This window comes from Trematomus bernacchii, unplaced genomic scaffold (genome assembly GCF_902827165.1).
Source record: "Trematomus bernacchii unplaced genomic scaffold, fTreBer1.1, whole genome shotgun sequence".
NCBI classification, from domain to species: domain Eukaryota; kingdom Metazoa; phylum Chordata; class Actinopteri; order Perciformes; family Nototheniidae; genus Trematomus; species Trematomus bernacchii.
The window spans coordinates 934903-956656 of record NW_022987477.1 but is presented as its reverse complement, the minus strand read 5'-3'; the positions used below and the strand labels follow the sequence as shown (position 1 = coordinate 956656).

At 43.9% G+C, this 21754-nt stretch overlaps 1 protein-coding gene across 1 annotated transcript in view; it reads right to left on the bottom strand.

Moving 5' to 3' along the window:
• The window catches only part of dlgap1b (discs, large (Drosophila) homolog-associated protein 1b), a 107417-nt gene that overhangs the window by 17633 nt on the left and 68030 nt on the right, over positions 1 to 21754 (bottom strand). Inside the window, 3 exon segments of the mRNA XM_034150269.1 lie at positions 19023 to 19086; positions 19088 to 19276; positions 20921 to 21098. Of these exon segments, the coding sequence (XP_034006160.1) occupies positions 19023 to 19086; positions 19088 to 19276; positions 20921 to 21098 (431 nt within the window).

The following is a 21754-nucleotide window of genomic DNA, read 5'->3' as shown; positions in this document are numbered from 1 at the left end:
ACACACACACACTCGTAGGCCTACACACACACACAGTTTCAGCCTCTCCACATCAAGGCAGACCACAGGCTTCCTGTCACTGATACGCTCTCCATTCACCAAGAGACTTGGATGTGTAAAAAGACAAGCATTTTAGCGTTTGCAGACCATTTACGTGCACACAAAAACACACTAAAAGGACGGGAAAACCCCCCAAAAAAGAGGAAAAATAGGTAAAACTAGTTATTTCCAGTTTGACATTAGTGAGGGGAAATCTGACCAAAACAAATGTCCTGAAGAAACAAGGAGACGTTTCCAGGTTGCACAGAAATGATAAGAAAATGGTTTGATCCTCCTGACTGCAACACACACACACACACACACACACACACACACACACACACACACACACACACACACACACACACACACACACACACACACACACACACACACACACACACACACACACACACACACACACACACACACACACACACACACACACACACACACACACACACACACACACACACACAGAGAGAGGTAGGAATGTGACGCAGGAATCCTTCAGACCCTTAAGGAGGAATGTGGAAAACTCTCTCCAGCAGCAGCGGATAAACACCGCACAGAAACTCCATAATATCGTGTTAGCGGAGCTTTGATCACAGAAAGAGAAAGACGTCATTCAAAATGTCCCGTGAACCGAGAACAACTTCCTCACTTCACGGAGAAGAGGAGCTGCACAGAGGTAGGAGCAGCCTGCTGCGAGCATTGTCATCCCAAAGAGAAGAGTTTGTGAATGACAAACCTCCACTGGCCCTCTGCCAAATCCTCCTTTTGACTGAGACTTCAAAAGTCCCGTGCCGACATGGCGGCGTGAATAGCAGCTCCTCTGGGCTTGATAATAATCAAAGAAAGCCCTGGAGACAAAGCAACGTCTCCATTCATTCTCCTGCCTTCTGAACAGAAACACACTGGCTGGCAAACTCTTTAAAGAGCTGCTGATCAGCGTGTGGATCACAGGTGTTTCAGATCAGAATCCACAGAGGGGACGTTCTCATTGTGGATCTTAGAACAGCAAACTCCCTTGAAATGTTTAAAAGCTCATTAAAAACCTATCTTTGTAATATGGCTTTTTAATTGGGTTAAATTCTCACGTCCCATGTTTTTCTCTTTTGCTTTAATTTTACATTTTTTATTTCCTTTTTAAAATTGTTTTATTTTAACATATTTACATTTCTTGTCAGCTTTAAAGGTGGGGTAGGTTATTTTGGAGAAACCAGCTCGAGATCGCTAGAATTTGAAAATACACAGCCGGAAAGAATCTGCCACTTCCTCACAGAGCCCCTCCTCCAACACACACGAACGCGCACATGACCAATGAGGGCACGAGATAAGTCTGTGCACAGATGGAAGGCTGACAGGCAGGTAGGCCATCCAGTTATTTTAGCCGGGCCGGCTCAAATGATTGGTCGTGCTTTTTACAGTACTACGGCTTCCACAGGTGATATTTTTTTATGGATTTATTGTCAAAGCACTTCAGATATTCATTGCTATCGGGATGTTAAGAGCATTCCATGGAATATAACAAAAAGTGTATCTCGAGCCGGTTTCTCAAACTTACCTACCCTACCTTTAAGTCCCGGGAATTTCATTAGGATCACTGAAGATGTTTTATATTGTTCTGTATTTATTTTAATATTATTTTAATATTGTTGTTGTGTTTTCTGTAAAGCACTTTGGGCTACAAAGAACACAAACAAACAATATCAAGGACTAAAGTAATCCCCTACATTCACTGCCAGTGAGCCTCATACACACGATTATTTATCAGGAACATTGTTAGATGATAATATATATGCGTGTAATACATATACATACATGCAGCAAATGTATACTTCTTCTCAATACAAATATTTGAAACGAGATGGAGATCATGTCCATGTTACTGAGCACATTGAAGCCTTGTAATCTGTATATCTGTGTGATACTTCAAAGAGGCGAGCGTACAGGATCGGGCTGCCTCGCGTGGGGGCCAAGGGCAAATCCAGCATCCAAACAAATACAAAAGGGCCCGAAAAAGGGGGTGGGTGGGGGGGCGGGCGGTCAGTTTGGGGAACATTGACAGCTGAGCCCAGCTGCACTGTGTTTGGGATGAGGGTCCGCCGGAGGGGAGAGAATGAATAAGACTGAGGAGGAGGAGGAGGGTGAGTTACTGCCTGGCTCCGTCTGTCCATTTGACCATCTCTCTGTGTCTCACACTCACACACACACACACACACACACACACACACACACACACACACACACACACACACACACACACACACACACACACACACACACACACACACACACACACACACACACACACACACACACACACACACACACACACACACAGCTGGAGTCCTTTGTAATGGGGTCACCATGGAGACTCATAGCAACATGCAGTTAGCTTGGCGTTGTACCAGCAGCGAGCAGCTTCTGTCGGACGTTTGTTTGCACAACTCAACACAACAGCACAACACAGCTAGTGTAAATTACAAATCAAATGAACACCAGAGAGATTTAGTAAATGAATATCCAATAAGCCCTGAAGCCTGGGCTTTGTGCAGCTGAACTCCACCAACCAGTTTGTCCTCGTCTCAAACGCTTGACACTGGGTTTCCGGGACACTGTCAGGAGACAACAATAAACTGAGAGTTTCACACAGGGTGACATTACACTGCTGTGGTCAACAACAATGCAGAAATATGAGGCACATTGTGAAGGAGTCATCACAGGCTCCCATGAGTTACTGTACAGAAATGACAAAGACTTACAAAAAGGCTGTTGGAAGGTCTTAGAATCAAAATATAGTTATTCAAAGTTAGAGTACTCGTTGTGCAAGTAGATAACCGTGTAAAAAGAGTACAATATTTGCCTCAGAAATGTAGCGAAAAGAAGAATAAAGTAGCATTAAATGGAAATACTTAAGTAAATATGTCAATACTTGAGTAAATGTCACTCCTCCACTTAGCAAAGTAAGCTAAGATAGGTTTGTGTCTCGTCACTTATCACTGCTAATCGACTAATACTACAGAGACACACAGCGCATACAATGGTTCTTTAAAAGCCGTCTGAGGCACCTGAACGCCTCACACAGAGACCCTCATGTCAGTCTGCGCCTCTCAGAGAGGTCAGAGGTCACCAGAGAGGGTTTCTGCTCTCCAGATGCCTGAACTCTCTCAGACACAATAGCCTGTGTGTGAAGGGAACATGGAAGCAGTATATATAGCATGTGTGAGTGCTTGTGAGGGGGGGGGGGAGTTTCAGTGCAAATGGACCCAGTGTAGTAAACATCCTGCAGACAGCATGCATATCAGCGCGGAGCATTTGTAGAATATGCCTTTACTCCAGCAGCACTATCACAAAGTCGTGTCAACAGAGGGAAACTGGCACTGTGTCTCCTGAACCAGATAACAGTGTGTTTACAACCGTCAGTCGCCACTAAATCTGGCAGGCAGCTGCTGGCTGTTAGGCAATAGATTCACTTCACTTAACCCACTTTCCTAAGCTTCAAGTTCACATAGCCTGGTTACCTGCATTCCTGTTTTATGGACCGACGCTCTGTCTGTCAATCAGTGACAGGCCGGGAGAGACATGCTGAGAGGGGAAAACCAACGGGGCGGGGAAATAAATCATTTTCAAAAACACTTTGCATCCATTCAAGATCCCTACTACCTTGAAGATGCAGTGTTTTGAAGTTAGGAGGAAGTAACACTTGAAATATGTAACGGATCCTTTTTATGCAACGGCCCAAAAACATTGGGTGACGTTCAGGATTATAAACCTGGACAACTGTCTCTAAAATGTTTAATCGGCTTATTTGAACAATGTGATCACAGTTTTTCAGTTTTATAATCCTGAATGTCACCAAGCGCTCCGGGCCCAGCTGTGTGCGTCACTTTTTACTGTCCCCTGGTCTCCGTTGTGTTTTGAGCTTCTTGCAGTGATTTGTATTTGCAGTTCTCTGTTTTGTCAAGTTGAAGAAGACGTTTCTGAAACTGCCGCGTGTTTCTCCTAATTGAAGTGTTTTGTGCCAGCGTACTTTTACATTTCCAAAGACACTTACTCCTATCATCAACATCAACACTGTAAGATAACATTAGTCAGATATAATCATCCAGGATTTGCTATAATGATGTAATCCCACAGTTCCCCCTGTATAGTACTGAGGCCTGTGAGCTAATCTCCTCTTTTACACCATGGCAGTTTTCTCATTAGACCGGCCCTGTGACGCCTCCAGGCCTTTTCCATTGTTCTCTGTTGCGTCTTGGCAAAGGGCTTTACTCTGACTAGTCCTCAGCCACAAGAAGAGACACATCAGCCTTTTGTTTCTGTCAAAAAAAGACCTGCCTGCAGGGGGGGGGGGGTTGAAAGGGAGAGGAGCAGAGTCACTGAATGTAAGAGGAGAAGGGAGAGGGATAAAGAAAGAATAATAGATGGAGGATAGGAGGACGGAGGATAAGTTTGCCGGGCTGTTTCCTTCAGTTCCTGTACATTCCAGCTGCTTCGTGGGGCATAAACCTGAGCCTTAGCCACAGCGCTAAAGCTAACACGCCCACACATCTCACGCATGCTTTCACTGAACTCATTTCCCACAGCATTGCTCACCGACAGACGGCTAGCGGCAGACAGAGTGACACATCGCATGAGCAATGACAGCATGGCAACGGGTGCAAACCGTGGCATACCTAACAGCACCATCATGGGGTCAATACATTAAACCGGCTACATAAATCTGGAGCTGGTTAAAGTCGAGCACACAGAAAGAAAGAAGGGAGGACGGGGTCATAATGGAGGCATTTTGTGCTGCTAAGTGGATAATACAGCCCACTTAGGACAGACTAAAAATACCCTGCAATGTTGCCACCCCACTGTCTCTCCCAAGTGAAAAACAAAGATGAAACATCACAGGCTTTCCTCAAGGACTTAAAGTCTGTGGACTTACAGAAACCGCAAGCAATGAACTCTGGGATAAAACAGCAAAGTCACAGCCAGACAGACGAAAAGTCAACTCAGGAATGAGCCTTAAGTGAGGGGGCTGAACACAATGCGGCTGTCATGTCGTTACATGAAGGATCACCGCTCGCTGCAGCCGTTAGTTACATATAAATGCAGCAGAATGTGGTCAAAAGTTCACTCCTGGCTTGATTCAGAAAGTGACAGAGGAACAGGAGGGTTTTTTACAAGGGTTTGCTCGGCCAGGAATGCCGTCGTGAAACATCAGCGGCGGGTGTTGTTCCACAGATTTTTTCCCCCTGCATTCCTTCCTCCTTTTCCCCCCTGTTTGACGCTCTTTGTCCTGACCACTTGCACATGGAAAGGAGACACTGGCGGTCTTAATCCACCGCCAGAGGCATGCTAAAGCCATCTGGGCCCAAAAGCAAACGTAAGGCCTTCCTATATGGAGAGGAGGGGATGGAAAGAGTAGGGAAAAGAGGGGGAGAGGGAAAAGGTAGGAGGTATAAGAGGGGCTATGAGGGGGATTTGCAACAAGAACCAGGCTACACTGACGCATACTGTCTTTTGTGGTTTCCAGTCCTGACCCTCTGACCCTATACATCCTGTTGAAGGGGGGAGGCGAGATGGCAGCTAAAGGCAGTGTGTGTGTGTGTGTGTGTGTGTGTGTGTGTGTGCGTGTGTGTGTGTGTGTGTGTGTGTGTGTGTGTGTGTGTGTGTGTGCATGGGCGTCACTTTGTTAGGAAAACGTGGTTAGGACACTTTGTTGAGATTAAAGAAACCACTACTGAATCAAGAGCCACCCAGAAACGATACATGCACATACACATATACTCACAATACTAATACTTACAATAAACCTTTCTCAAAGTGTTCAGTTCTTTGTGCACGCTATTTTTAGAACAGTTTTAAACAAATTATCCTAATGCAAAGTGGTGGGGACAAAATGGCCCAGTATAAGTGACGCCCATGTGTGTGTGTGTGTGTGTGTGTGTGTGTGTGTGTGTGTGTGTGTGTGGGCAGAGATCAGAGTAGGTGCTCTATCTGTCTCTCAGGTGTGAATTCTCACATCCCTCTCATCCTGCATGTTTACATCCACTCCCTCCACAGTCTGCTGGGGGAGGAACAATGGTCTCTCCAGCATTCCCACTCTCCTGCCGAGAGCCTCGTTTGTCTCCCACATTCCTCGACCCATTCATCCCTTTCTCCGGGGGGGAGGGGTCTAAGTGTGTCTTAAAAAACCTCTGAGTGGAATCAGCCCTCCCCGTTTTCCTTGACTAGTGAAGCAGCAAAGCTCAAAGAAAAGGGAGGAGAAAGAGGAGATGCATTCCTGCTCTCCCTCTCGCTGTCTCTCAGTGTGTGAGATGTGGCTTAGCTTTAATGACGGGTTGAAAAAATAATAATAAATGCGAGGGCTGGGTCTCTTCACACACTCGCTCAGACACACACATTACTGTAGCCGAGTCTGGGACTTTCACAGAGAAGTCTTTAATTTGCTCTGGATCCTAACCTCCCACACTGCACGGCTAAAAAACCACCCACTCACACACAGCCTCTGCAGGGGGAGAGCAGCAAGACGTCTGGCTGTCAAGGAGAGGCGAAAACCAGAGGGGGAGGAAGTATTCAGAGGCTTTACTAGAGGCAAAGTACCAAAAGTCATGCATTCAAAACCTTACTTAAGTTCAAAAGTATTATCAGCTAAATGTACTTAAAGTATCAAAAGTAAAAGTAGTTATTCTGCAGGAAATTGCATTGATGTGTGTATTTAATTATATTTCTATATGTGACATTTAGAGAAGCACTTTACTGCTGTTGACAAGCAAAGTTCTGATTGACTTTTTGTCAAATATTTAAATAATTGTATGACTTCAAGAGTTAGTCCAGTTACACTTTTTGAGATGCATTTTCTTAAAAGTGGCTGAAGCTGTTTAAAATGTAGAAATATAAAGTAGCATTAAATGGAAATACTCAAGTAAAGTACCTCAAAATGGTACTTAGGTAGAGTACTTGTGCTTAGTTGCTTCCCACCTCTGTCTAAAACATGATGTGAAGAGCAGAAAGCATGTTTCGCCTCACATCTCTCTCTGTTTTTGTTACTCCATGTTGCAGTTTGCCCTGCCCAGCTCCAGCCTGCAGGAGCCATGAGGATCAGCCTCAGTCAACAGTGAGGAAATCCTCCCAGGCTTTGCTTTTCCTTTGCTCCTTCTGATGCCAAAACACAGACAGGAAGAGCAGTAAGTGGGAATGGGAGGGAGAGCAGCCCCTGTCCACCTGATCAGACATGCGCCGTTTACATATTAGTCAAACTCCTGATTCCCTGTGTTCATCAGGAAGCTGGTGTGTGTGTGTGTTCTGGCTGCAGAGTGTGTGACAGCAGGGGGTCCGATGCCGCAGCCATTCTTTGTGTTTGCTGTCAGCTCCTCCTCTCCTTTCGCCCCTCTCTTCTGCAGGAGGAGAGGAATGAATGACATCCTCTTCCTGTGTCAAGAGATATCCACTCTGTTCTCCCTAAATGGCTATAATCAAAGCATTCCAGGCCATAACAAGCCGGCACCAATTAAGTCGTAAATACACGCGAGAGACACCTTACAGCCACGGATAAAAGCTTTAAGTCCTTCAGATTTATCCCACTGACTTTTACTCGGCATGTCCAGGCAGGAAATCACTGTTGAATCAAGTCGGGGAAATGTACAATAATTACACATGATTGATAGCATGATGCAGCAGATCCTCTCCAGTGCCCTCAGGTGCCCTTTATCTGCTGCAGGTACTGCAAGCGGCTCCAGAGGGTTAGGTTAAGCATTTTTAGGGGCAAATTCAACAATTCTCCAGATGAAGCACATTTCACTGGCAGCTTCTGAGGCTGTGATGACATCTAGTGACAGATTTTATATTGCAAGACAATCATGTTTCTCCTTTTCTGATTTTCACAAGAACATATTACACTTCAAACTCAATTTGACACAGACACGCTAGAAATACATTTTGGGTTTTCCCTTTCCTCAAATGTTTTTGTGTCTGCAAAGGACTCCTTTGTTTACATCCATAACAGTGACATCACTATGGAACACTGCTTCTATTGGCTAGCGCTCCAACACATTGTACGTGATAGGCTAACTGACATCTCCAAGCGGTTAACCAATCAGAGCAGACTGGGCTCTGGTTTCAGACAGAGGGTGAAAAGAGGTGCTGCAGCACAGGCCGTATGAGAAAAATAAAGAGCTTTTTGAACATTAAAGCATGGAGACACGTCACAGTAGAGACACTACATACTAATATAAATCAGTACAGTCTGGAACAACAGGAAGTAAATCCACAGATGTAACAATTTTTAAAACGTAATTCAATCCCTCTGCATCTGATGAGCCGTATAAAAGGAGATGCTGAGTGATTTTGTGTCAATGAAAGAGCGACAGAGCAAGTTCCCACTGGCTTGCATTCTCAGACAGTCGTGACAGGATGGAGTAATTACTGAGTGGCTGACACACCAGCATGGTTAGGATTTATCTCCTCCAGGAAGAGAGATAGCCAAATCACAGTTTACCCACATCGAGGCTTAATCCTGCAGCTGCAAATGGAGCAGCCACACACACACACACACACACACACACTTTAACACCCAAACATGGACACACACCCGCATGCTTACATCTACGTTTGACTGCCAGCTCCACTTTTTCCTCCACATGTATGCAGTGCGTGTGCTGGTGTGTCACCACATGCCTCGACCCAGCCCTTTGCTTCCTGTCAAACACACCTACTTGCAGGCATCAAAGCATGTGGGATGACAGCATTATGCAGGTGTGTGTGTGTGTGTGTGTGTGTGTGTGTGTGTGTGTGTGTGTGTGTGTGTGTGTGTGTGTGTGTGTGTGTGTGTGTGTGTGTGTGGAGTTGGAGGGACAGATGACACCAGTTTAATGTATCCCTTCTTTGAGTAATAATTCCACCTCAGAGGATGGCAGCTTTGATCCACAGGTGTATCTCACATGCAGAGGCATACGTTGCTAAGGCAGGGCTTTATATCTGTCCCTGTAATTAACTCCAGAGTGTGTGTGTGTGTGTGTGTGTGTGTGTGTGTGTGTGTGTGTGTATGACAAACATGGCATGAGGGTTTGATGGAGCTCAAAGGAGAATTCCACTTCATCGTTTGATCTCCATGTCTCTCAGGCACGTACATGAAGCAAAGCGTGTCACTATTCACTCATTTCAGATACACACAAAACACACTATAAAAGGTTTATGAGACACAAAGGCATCGAAAATTATGTTTCAGTGTATTTACTACAACTGCACTGGAGAGCCACTGAAAAGGAGAGCTGGGTTTAGTCTAAAACTGGGGATGACGCTCCCTCTAGTGGTGATACATGAGAATGGAAAAACTGAAAATTATATTACTGTTGAATCATAACATTTATTATTAAAATATATATATATAAATGACTAAATAATCACAAATTCTGACCTGTCAAAAATGTTCTCCTGTCAATATCATACATTCAGTACATTTCATAGAAATTGGGAGTGAATTTTTGTATTAAATGGGAAATAAAGACACTAATGAAATACAAATCCAATATCTTTATCCAATATCTTTATATTGGAACTACATTTAACAAAGGGACTTCTTATGAGGATTAACTGGTGATAACACACTGCACGAAGGGAAAAACCCCAAAAGCAGACCAGGCCCTCTTTAAAATGTGACAATTAGAAACTTCCAGGATTAATATCTCAACAGCTGCTCCTTCCCTACTTCTGTCACTTCCGCGACACTTACATAATCTCTCATGACTCTGGCCCACTTGGATGACTTCAGATATGTGTGTGTACAGTATGTGTGTGTCCAGTATGTGTGTGTCCAGAATGTGCGTGTCCATGGCGTGTGTTCTCAGCGGGGTCTTGGAGACTTGTCCGAAAATAGAAAGCAGAAAGCTGGGAGGTGACCAGGCAATGGCGAGAATAGCATGTTAGCATGACTCACTGAAACACAGATGGTCACTTTGAGACCACATACTGCTAATATGTCACACAGTAGGATGTTATATAGGGGCCCTAAATCTGCACAAACAGGCCTCAAACTGGTAGGGGGCACCAGTGATTTCTCCCCACTGAGATGAACCCTATGAGCTTTCATTCCAGGAAGGGGTCCGGAATAACTGGATCAGAGATATGAAACCGAAATAGCCCGAGAGCTGGAAGGTGATCAACATTTCCCGGGTACCACGAGAATAGGGGCGAGTATGTAGGTTAAATGTAGGGTTGGGGAGTAACAGATTACATGTTTTCCTATAAATACAATATTTTCCGATCCTAAATATTTTGCTTTCTCCTTTTTGTAAGGTCAAATTGTTCTGTTCTTTTACATAACTTAAGAAAAAAACATGTTATTGATATTTATTTTCTCATTTGATATTGAGGTAATCTAAAAGTTATATTATAATTTATTTTTAAAGGTAATAAGTAATACAACATTAAAAGAAACCATTCTTATTTGAATGATAAACAACTTAGCCCATTTCCATGTGGAGCATGAATAAGCAGAAAGCATGGGATGGGCGCAGAGTGCCACTGTCAAGCACAACACAATAAATAAACTACTTCCTGTTGGGCCTTTCAAAATAATAGTCAGTGACGCACTTTCCATTTCTCCTGTATTGCATATTATTCATTCATTCAATCAATCTTAACCTAAGACTAGTGTTGACTTCTGACTGATGCAGTGGTGTAATGTAACTAAGTACATTTACTCAAGTACTGTACTTAAATTAGAAATTGAGGTACTTGTACATTGAGTATTTGTATATTATACTACTTCACATTTCCACTTCAATACATTTTGTTGGCCCATGTTGTACTTTTACCTCTATTACAGTCATTTTACATATTTATTTACCTTGCAGATTAAGGTTATAAATACAAAAGACAATACAACACACATTTTATTATATTAGTAAAGGTTAAGCTACACATTAAGTGGTTGAAATAAACCCTAACCTTTACATAGTGTAACATTGAAGTAATGAATGCACCAATAATTGTAATTCAATAATTGTAAAATATCTGGTGCTTAAAAAGGCCATTTTACATAATGAGTACTTTTGGTATTTAAAGTATATTTTGATGCCAACACTTTGACTTGAGTGACATTTTTGAATACATGACTTGTACTTGTATCAGAGTATTCCTACACTTTGATACTTCCACTATTACTTCAGATCTGAGTACTTCTTCCACCTCTAACATAACCATATTAGGCAAGGCAAGGCAAGGCAAGGCAAGTTTATTTATATAGCACCTTTCAACACAAGGCAATTCAAAGTGCTTTACAAAAATGGAAGACATTAAGAAAATGGCATTTAAAATCAGTCATTAAAAAGAAAAGATAATAAAATAAACATTAAAAGAAAAAATACATGGATAAAAGTTACAGTGCAATATAACAAACATATAACACCATTCCGTGTCTAACATAGCTTTTATTTTGAAGGCGACACACCCTAACTTCCTGTCTCTGCAGCTATTGACGCAGCAGCCATGATCATGCCTGGAACAACAACAACCGGAGAAAGAGCGGGTTTTACTCACGGATTTGGACGCAGTAGTCCCGCACGCGGAGCAGCGCGTGGCACAGAGTCTGCATGATCGTCATGGCGACCCTAAAAACTGTGATCCGGAGCAGGAGACACACCTTACTGCCTCTTTTCCCTCTCCACTCTGACGATATATTGGATCTAATGTCAGGATGTGGACGCGCCTTGATCCCCCCCTCCCACACTAACACTGGGTGGGACAGTCCCGCTCACAGTCATGCACTAAACTCCCCTGCAATGCCTCCAACACTCTCCCTTAGGAGTCTCCTCTGCTGCAGTACACTTAGCAGATCGCATGTGCACGGTTAAAATGCTTGGATTACTAGTATAGTTGCATGTAAAAAAATACAATCAGTAACCGTAAACATCAACAACGAGACACGTGAGCACATACTAGCCTACAGTTTAAAAAAGCAGACGTAACATCTATTTTATGATCATACTGGATTGATTATATATTACTTTTTATTATAGGGTTTGTATGTTTGGTGGTGAATGCGAAATATCAATTATGAATAAAGTGTATATTAAAAAAGGGGACAAGGCATCATTACAATCATAATCAGTGGCAGCCATACCATGCACTTATTTTAATTAAATGTATAATCTGATAGTCATAATAAGTAACCCTATTGCCAAGGACAAGTTAATGTAACTTTTTTTTATTTGTGTACTTCATATTTTGAGTCTGATTACTGCCACCTTGTGGTTTAGTATTTTGTTTTACAGCTGGATTGATGGGGTTATGAACTTCCTGTGGAGATCATTTTGTACCTAAGAGCCTCTTTTATAACACCAATTACGATCTGTATCCATCCTTTTTTTTCTATCGTGTTGAGCAGATAAATAACTCATCAGCAGATAGATTAAATATCGATGCAATAATAACTTGATTGCACTTCATTCATAGAGGCATTCACGATGAACTCCCTGGCTTTAAGTGACTGCAGCAGCATGGGGGGGGGGGGGCTTTGGGCAGAAGTATGTCACCGTGACATATGAACAACTATTTTGAAGCTTGCTCTTGTAAACGTGCTTGTGATAATGTGAGATCTGGACCAATCCTGGCTCTTAATTCCCTCAGACTTCAGTATCTCCGTGCGTCTTAAACTCAGCACTCTGGGAAATTCTCCGATATTTATTCTCACGCGCTCTCTCTGAACAGAACTCCTGGAGAAGTGCCAGACGCACACACACACACACGCACACACACACACACACGCACGCACACACACACACACACACACACACACGGTGCTGTGCTGTGTCACTCTGAGCCCCTGGGGGCAGTGTCGTACAGGCTGTGTTTTAGTACTGTACTTTAGAGCGCTGGGAACACACAGTACAGTGGAACATACAAACACTGCAATGCATTTGATAGGGTTGCCGTTCCAGACTATATTAAGGTTTATATAGCTTCCTGTTGTCCTTTGGTCACATGTAACCTGCTTCTAAATGATTTTATGTCGGTATAACAGGTTATTTAATCCAATAATAACATGATTTGAGTTATACTTCGTTCTTTAGGACAATCTATCGGTAATACTCTATGAAGATAAGTTCCTTTAATATTATCTTAAGTTAAAATAATTGTTAAAATATGTGTAAATGAGGTCCTTTGACCAAAACACTTGTGGTTACTGCATGTGCAGGAATGATGTTCTCTCAGCAGGTGAAACTGAGATTGGAGTTATGATTTATACTATTAGCTTTATGAACAGTAAAACTAGGACAAAACGGACACAAAGGACACGAATACAACTTAAAGAGGAAATATTCTGCTGATGTTCAGGTGTATATCAGTATGTCTCTACTTTAAAGAGTCCTCTCCTGCTGATGTTCAGGTGTATATCAGTATGTCTCTACTTTAAAGAGTCCTCTCCTGCTGATGTTCAGGTGTATATCAGTATGTCTCTACTTTAAAGAGTCCTCTCCTGCTGATGTTCAGGTGTATATCAGTATTTAGTGTCTCTACTTTAAAGAGTCCTCTCCTGCTGATGTTCAGGTGTATATCAGTATGTAGTGTCTCTACTTTAAAGAGTCCTATCCTGCTGATGTTCAGGTGTATATCAGTATGTAGTGTCTCTACTTTAAAGAGTCCTCTCCTGCTGATGTTCAGGTGTATATCAGTATGTAGTGTCTCTACTTTAAAGAGTCCTCTCCTGCTGATGTTCAGGTGTATATCAGTATGTAGTGTCTCTACTTTAAAGAGTCCTCTCCTGCTGATGTTCAGGTGTATATCAGTATGTAGTGTCTCTACTTTAAAGAGTCCTCTCCTGCTGATGTTCAGGTGTATATCAGTATGTAGTGTCTCTACTTTAAAGAGTCCTCTCCAGCTGATGTGCAGGTGTATATCAGTATGTAGTGTCTCTACTGGGACATGTCTCCATGGAGGGGAGGAAAGCACTCTTCAGCACCTCTGAAAAGTAGATGGTGGGAAAATGAGGCTGGATAATTGGCAGCGGGTCAGAGATCCAGGGAGGGTTGGAGGAAGAGAAACTATGGCACATTTCCCAGTCTAAAGATCTGTGTGTTCTAAATGGAGGTCAATTTGTCTTCTTCCCAGTGAAACTACAGGGTGATTTACCCAACGCGTCTCACTGCTGGTGGGATCTGTTGGGCAGGAAGTGAAGGAAGGGAAAGACACAGTGAGAAACTAGGGTTGTGGACCAATTGCCAATTTTGCTTAGAAAGCTTCCTAACAGATTGAAATCAAACGTCTCCCAGTGCCACTGCAGTCCTGATGAATTCTCCTACACATATTTCCCTAACCCCATCACGTTTCACCCTGAGGTTTAGGAATAGTGGTTAGGATAACACATAGGAGCTGATTTGTTCTGACAATTCGACCACAACCCAGGGCTTTAGAGGCATTCAAACGCTCACATCAACCGATTGCTATGGATTTTCTCAAGCTGTAAAAGAGGATCTGCTCCATAGTTGGAGTCTGCTGTGGAGGACAGCGTGTCTGCAGTGTGTGTAGCTCTGAGTGAAAGCAGCCACTTGACGTTCAAAGAGAGCAGATCAAAGGATAGCGTCTTCTTCCGTCTCCTTCCCCGGATTAAACCATCATCAATAATAATGGGCTGGAGCGCCGCACTGGGCCGACTGGAGGGGAGCATGAGTGGAATCTGATAGGTCTCTCACCTTCCCGTGTGTGTGTGTGTGCGTGCGTGCGTGCGTGCGTGCGTGAGTGCGTGCGTGGGTGCGTGCGTGCGTGCGTGTGTGCGTTGCGTGCGTGCGTTGCGTGCGTGCGTGCGTGCGTGTGTGTGAGATATCGTGGTGGTTTGCCGCAGGGACGAGAGGGAACACAACGCACAGGCTGCTTTTCTGGAACTGCACCGTCCTTCAGAAACATGCAATATTCACCACAACAACGTCTTCACTTCTCACGTCGAGAAATGTATGAATGCACGTGTTGTGTGTGTGTGTGTGTGTGTGTGTGTGTGTGTGTGTGTGTGTGTGTGTGTGTGTGTGTGTGTGTGTTTGCTGCATTGTATAGTAGGGGAAAAAGCAGCTCCCTGAATTCTACACTACATACTGATACCAACCTGGAAATGAGCATAGTATGTCCTCTTAACAAGTATTTATTCCACCAGCTAGGTTCATTAGCTCCCTTCTCACTACAGTCCCCTTTTCTCACCTTCAAACAGCTCAACATGCAAATCACTTGACATTACCGATATAAAGCAATTAGCTTAATCCCGGATTCTGTTTAGCGGTGTTGATTGAAGGGTCCGAGACCACCTGCATTTCCCACACGCTGCATAAACAGTGCAGAAAATGGTAATTATGCTAACTCCTACATGGCGTACACATATGCAAGTAAGCAAGGCGTGCAGAGTCAGAGTGAGATCTTCTCCTCTTCAATCACAGCCGTTTCCCAGGAGGAGTAAAAGGAGAGGAAGCTAATTAATTACAGTGACTGACGACTGTGTGCTACAGATCTAAGGAGGTGATGAATGGTGCAGCAGTGCAACTATGACAGTAATCTGAGGCAATCCCCCCACCTTCACCACATACCGCCGTGCACATCGCCCCCTCGTTCATCACTCTGCCTGTCGCGCTGCTTTTTAGACGGCAAATGGAGTTCAATCGTCCCAAGAAGTGGACGGCAAATCACACGGAGACATAATGTGGGATTATCAGAGACCACACAGCCTTCATCTCTCCTCTCTGTACGTCCATTCATCACTCAGGTGCCAAAAATGGATGTTTGTTAAATTGCAAACAGCTGCTTCTACTAACATGATTACAATGTTAGTAGAAACCTAAAAAGAGCATATAGTGTTTGTTGTAAAAGGATCAGATTGTATTTCTGTAGGCTAATACTGTAGGCTTTTTTAAGCTGTGCTCATGTGTTTCATTGTTGGTGTATAGGTTACTGCCTGAGCGTGCTGAATGAAAGCCAGGTACAGGTAACTACCTCTCTGAAGTGACCCTAACGTAAGGAAAGAGAGGCGTCCTTTATCAGGTGCAGCAGCAGTGGTGTTTGCAGTCGTCTGCTCTGGAAAACAGAGTTTAGTTCCTGCACCACCTCGGCTGATAGATGGGCTTCATTATCTCTGCCTTCCTCGGGGGAACCGGCTCCAAATGTCCCCCTCCTGATCGTATCAGTCTGCTTTTATCGATCAATAACCACCAGCAGCACACAGCGCAACAATTAACTGAATCCTCTACTGCCCGTAATTGCGCTGTTACTCTGAATCGTCGATAGAAATGATTACAATAGTGGGACGCATCCTCAAATTTCTTTCACTAGCGGAATACATTATAGTCAGTAGCAGCGAGGCTTAAACGGCATTAAATAAATGTTTGCTCAGAATCAATTTTAAGACGCTTGAACTGTTTGATCTTCCAATTTGCAGTTAATGTGTTTGACGAGCTGACTGCAACCCCGTCTACGAGGTTTAAGGAAAAGCTGTGTTTTAATTGGCATAATTAAAGAGGAAAGTAGGAGAAAGCCAGGCGACAGTGACTCAACGTTCACGATGTGAGGGGATGACGTCTGGCTTTTGGAAAACATAGAAGCACAGTGCCAGCTCCACTCAGCATCAATACTGCATGCTGGAAAGCCAAGCGCTCCAGACCATGAGGCTCACAAGAGGCTAAAATAAGATCCAGCAGCCAGCGAGCTTTACAGCGCACATAAGCTGCTACGTGGGAAAAAACAGTTCTGCATTCATCATCTTGTGTCTGAGAGGGAAACTGGGTCAGATGGATAATAATGCAGAGGGTTTTATAGTCTGCAAACTATTCCCCCGTCTACTAGGCAACTGTTCCCTTTGTTAATATAGAAGATTGATCAAATAGAAATGGTTTGATTGCTGGTTCAATCTTCATTCAAGGTGAATCTCTTTCCGCTGACTGCAGAAATAATTCATCTGTGTTGTTGCTGGTAACTACGGTGGCCAGCAGGTTCAAACCGACCGAAACATTCCCATTAGGAGAAACCATGCAAATGCAAAAACATCAAGAACCATCTTCACCAACTTGAGGAAACACCCCGGGGTTGCGGTCGAATAGTCCATTTAGCTTAGGAACCTTCCTAACGGAGTGAAATGACCCGGAAGTCCCTCAGTGGCAGCCATGATAAGTGCCGTTCGAATTCTCTAAATTAAAAGGAAAGGAGGTTTCAAACTTCCTTTATAACCTCCTTTAGCTTAGGAACCACTGGACCTCCCTAACCGAAAGGAGAGGAGAAAATGCTGCCCCACAATGCCTTGCGGCCGCGGCATTTGCCGTCACACAACAGTCGGCCGTTCACGGAAACAACCGATTATGAACGAGAAATTATATCATGAAAGTTACGGTGCTTATTAAGCATTTTAAAACGTATGTGGTAAGTTGCCAAAGTGCTTTGTTTTGAACGTTAATCAGTATTATAATCAAAAATAGAAATATGAACGTTAGTTTTTACTGAAATGATCAAATAAAGTCAACATTTCACAGTCTTTACTGAGCTGTGTGGGGTTTGTTCAACTTTTAAAAGATGTTTGAATGGTGATATACACAGTGATAGATGTTAAGGACTAACGTTTATAATAAATACATTTGTATTGATTTTAAGATATTTTCATGCAATCATACGTATTGGGATCATTTGTATTAATGAGGACCGGAGGGAGAGGGTGACGAGCATAAGTTTCACTTTCCTTTTTTATTTCAATTCCAACTTTGGTCATGAAGAATATGTTTCTCTGTTGTCCCCGTTCATAAAGCATAAAACAACAGCATCAGAGCACGGTGCAGAGTCTCTAGATGAGTTTACAGTAGTCCCTCGTTCTTATTAAACATCCATGTTGTAGTCCGCTGTATAGAAAACTGTAGTTTCCATAGTTTCCCCACAGCAGCAGGCGCACATTTATGACCTCTGCTGGCGCATCATAAACACGTCGGATAGTGAAAGTGCAGTCGGATTCTCTAAAGTACCGCAGTCTCTTCTCCTAAATCCTTTTGAATTCTCCTATCCACTATCCCTTAACCCCATGACGTTTCACTCCGAGGTCAAGGAATAGACGATAGGGTTAGAACTTAGGAGCTGTTTTTTTGGAGTATTCGACCGCAACCCTGGTCTCCCAGCTGTGTGCGTCACTCTTTAGTGTCCCCTGGTCTCCCAGCTGTGTGCGTCACTCTTTAGTGTCCCCTTGTCTCCCAGCTGTGTGCGTCACTCTTTAGTGTCCCCTGGTCTCCCAGCTGTGTGCGTCACTCTTTAGTGTCCCCTGGTCTCCCAGCTGTGTGCGTCACTCTTTAGTGTCCCCTGGTCTCCCAGCTGTGTGCGTCACTTTCTAGTGTCCCCTGGTCTCCCAGCTGTGTGCGTCACTCTTTAGTGTCCCCTGGTCTCCCAGCTGTGTGCGTCACTCTTTAGTGTCCCCTGGTCTCCCAGCTGTGTGCGTCACTCTTTAGTGTCCCCTTGTCTCCCAGCTGTGTGCGTCACTCTTTAGTGTCCCCTGGTCTCCCAGCTGTGTGCGTCACTCTTTAGTGTCCCCTGGTCTCCCAGCTGTGTGCGTCACTCTTTAGTGTCCCCTGGTCTCCCAGCTGTGTGCGTCACTCTTTAGTGTCCCCTGGTCTCCCAGCTGTGTGCGTCACTCTTTAGTGTCCCCTGGTCTCCGTTGTGTTTTGAGCTTCTTGCAGCGTTTGGTTTCTTTTGGTTTTAGTAAACGCTGCGCATGTCTCCTCAAGTTGCTGAATGTTCTCTAAATGTGTTGTCCAGTTGCTGAAGATGTTTCTTCATGTGGAACCTTTGTGTTTTTAGACTTGCATCCTTTCTGAAGCTGCAGCGGAAAGGCTTTAGGCCGTTGTCAGCCACTAGAGTTACCAGTACACTACATACTGCATGACTAACATGTATTATACATACTTTCTATGCAAACATATTCATTCATAATGCACCATGGATTATGCATGCTCACACATGTTCATCAGTACATGAGTCCCACCGACCTGTGCTGCTCTGGATGGTCCTGACGGTGGTGGTGGTACGCGGGGGGGGAGTTGGCGACGCCTCCTTTTCTTCCTCCTGCCTCCTCTTCCTCCTGCGAGCAGCCTTTCTCTATGGCACGGACGTAGCTGTGGCTCCTCATGCGAAAGCAGCCGGACATCGGCAGGTCCAGAGCGTCCACCGCCTGCGACTCCATCTCACTGAACACCGCCTCACACACCGCCTCGATCTGCCCGTTCACCTCCACCTCGCTCACCTGGGGACGAGGACACGCAAAGACACACAGTCCGTGAATTGGAATATAAATAAAATGCACCCCAGCATTGTGCAAAACAACGAAAAAGGGGACAATACAATACAGAAGCTTCAGTAGGCAGGAGTTTTAAGCACAAACACTTAAAATCTAATTGGGAGATCCACAAGAAGACGGTGTTCCAGAATAATTTGAGACTGTATTATAATAAGTTCTGTTGTTGGGATACCTCTCTGCTCACGGAGAAATAACAAATGCATGATTAGTGCATGATGTTTTGAACAAGATCCTCAAAAAACGATTTCTTCTGAATCAAATCTGACAAACAGAAACTCATATTTAGTCTTCTTTGGGTCATCATTTTTCCTTCAAACTGCCTCGTGAAGCTTTCTGCCATATATAAAAGCGTGCATATACTGGAAATAAGAGCGTCCAGGGAGTGCAGAGGGGGAGGAATCACGTTATGGGAAGAAGAGTGAAATACTAGTGCTGTTATTAGAGGTGAGAATTAGGAAGTGTCAAAGCTACGACTAGTGGGAGTTGGTATGCGACTCAAAGGAACTACCTGCACGACGTCTAAAAATACAGATTGTGTTGTGAGGACATTCCATTCCTTCAAGTTGCCCGTGTTCAGCAAACACAGAGCAACTGAAGGAATGGGATGTTGCTTCGGGGAGTTAAGTGATTGGTTTGGGTGAGTGCCAGTGGAGAGGGGAACAGTGTGAGTATTTACTGCAGAGCTTGGAGTCAGTAAGGTTTGTGGACCTCGATGTTAACAGTCTGGTTTGTGTGTTACGTTCACACACACGTCAGATATGAGAGTGAGTGAGAGAGAGAGAGAGCACCTCTTTTTTGTTCAGTGGCTCTGCTCCAAGCCAGGAGTTGAAGGGCCGTCCCTCGGGTCCTTGATTCAGCAGATGAGGCACAGTGTTTCCCCCGGGGCTTTGGAGGGGAGTTCATATCCTCATTACCCCGGGCGAAAAGGTAAGCTAAGCTCGCCTGTCACTCCAGATAACTTAGAGTATGAACCCTGGCTCAAAATCCAAAATGACTAACGTGTTATTAATCAGAAGAGACCTCCACTGTGACTGCAGGTCCGCTGCAACTCTCACTACTTGCCATTTTCTTAATGTCTTTCACTTTTGTAAAGCACTTTCAATTGCCTTGTGTTGAAAGCAGATATATAAATAAACTTGCTTTGTCTTATCAAAAAAGGCTAATCATTTGGAAGCTACGGTGACTGACAAGTGCATGTGATTTGTCACCATTGTATTTTTCTATTTGCATCGTTTCTCCTCATGAGAGCGTGTTTGAGGCGACAGTAGGAACCAATCCAGATTCCACTAATTCACAGATTTCATATTTGGCTGCATGTTAATTCTTGTTTTCCCCTCTCTTGCATATCAGATGCAAAACTGAGAGAGGCATCACAGAGTGTGCGGCAGCAGGAGGAGCATGTTGGGGTAAATCCTGTTTAATTAGCCAATCTGAATACGGCTGTAATCATCTGCTACTAATTAGGAGATTTTGGTTTTGTTCATACTTGTTATTTCAGGCCTTAAGACAGCTATGGATTGGATTCACCCCCCCTGCACGACCTTACTGGACATAACCATGGAGGTACAGGGGCCTCTGGGTGCCACTAACCTGGCTTATGGTGCTCATGGCTCTCATGTAGCTTTCGTTTCTCGAGCGAAATTTAGGCGAGGCCAGCAGCCCTGCCGGGTCCAAGCTGTCCAGACTCCTATTGATGGAAACCTCACTCACCGCCCGCAGGTAGCTGTGACTCCGGATCTGAAGCTTTGGCGAATGCTCCGTGGAAATCCTGCAGAAAGAGAGACACGAAAATAATGTTAGAGGATATCATCTGCTTATTTGCACGTTGTAATTAGTGCCTTTTGAAACTCAATAATAGGGTTACATGATGAGGTCCTTTGACAAAACAACTTGTGGTTATGTGCAGGAATGACGTTCTCTCAGCAGGTAAAACTGAGATTGGGGTTATGATTTATACTGTTAGCTTTATGAACAGTACAACTAGGACAAAAGTGGAACAAGTGACAAGAATATCACTTAAAGAGGACATATTATGTTCATCTGCAGCTTCATATCAGTATGTAGTGTCTCTACTTTAAAGAGTCCTCTCCTGCTGATGTTCAGGTGTATATCAGTATGTAGTGTCTCTACTTTAAAGAGTCCTCTCCTGCTGATGTTCAGGTGTATATCAGTATGTAGTGTCTCTACTTTAAAGAGTCCTCTCCTGCTGATGTTCAGGTGTATATCAGTATGTAGTGTCTCTACTTTAAAGAGTCCTCTCCTGATGATGTTCAGGTGTATATCAGTATGTAGTGTCTCTACTTTAAAGAGTCCTCTCCTGCTGATGTTCAGGTGTATATCAGTATGTAGTGTCTCTACTTTAAAGAGTCCTCTCCTGCTGATGTTCAGGTGTATATCAGTATGTAGTGTCTCTACTTTAAAGAG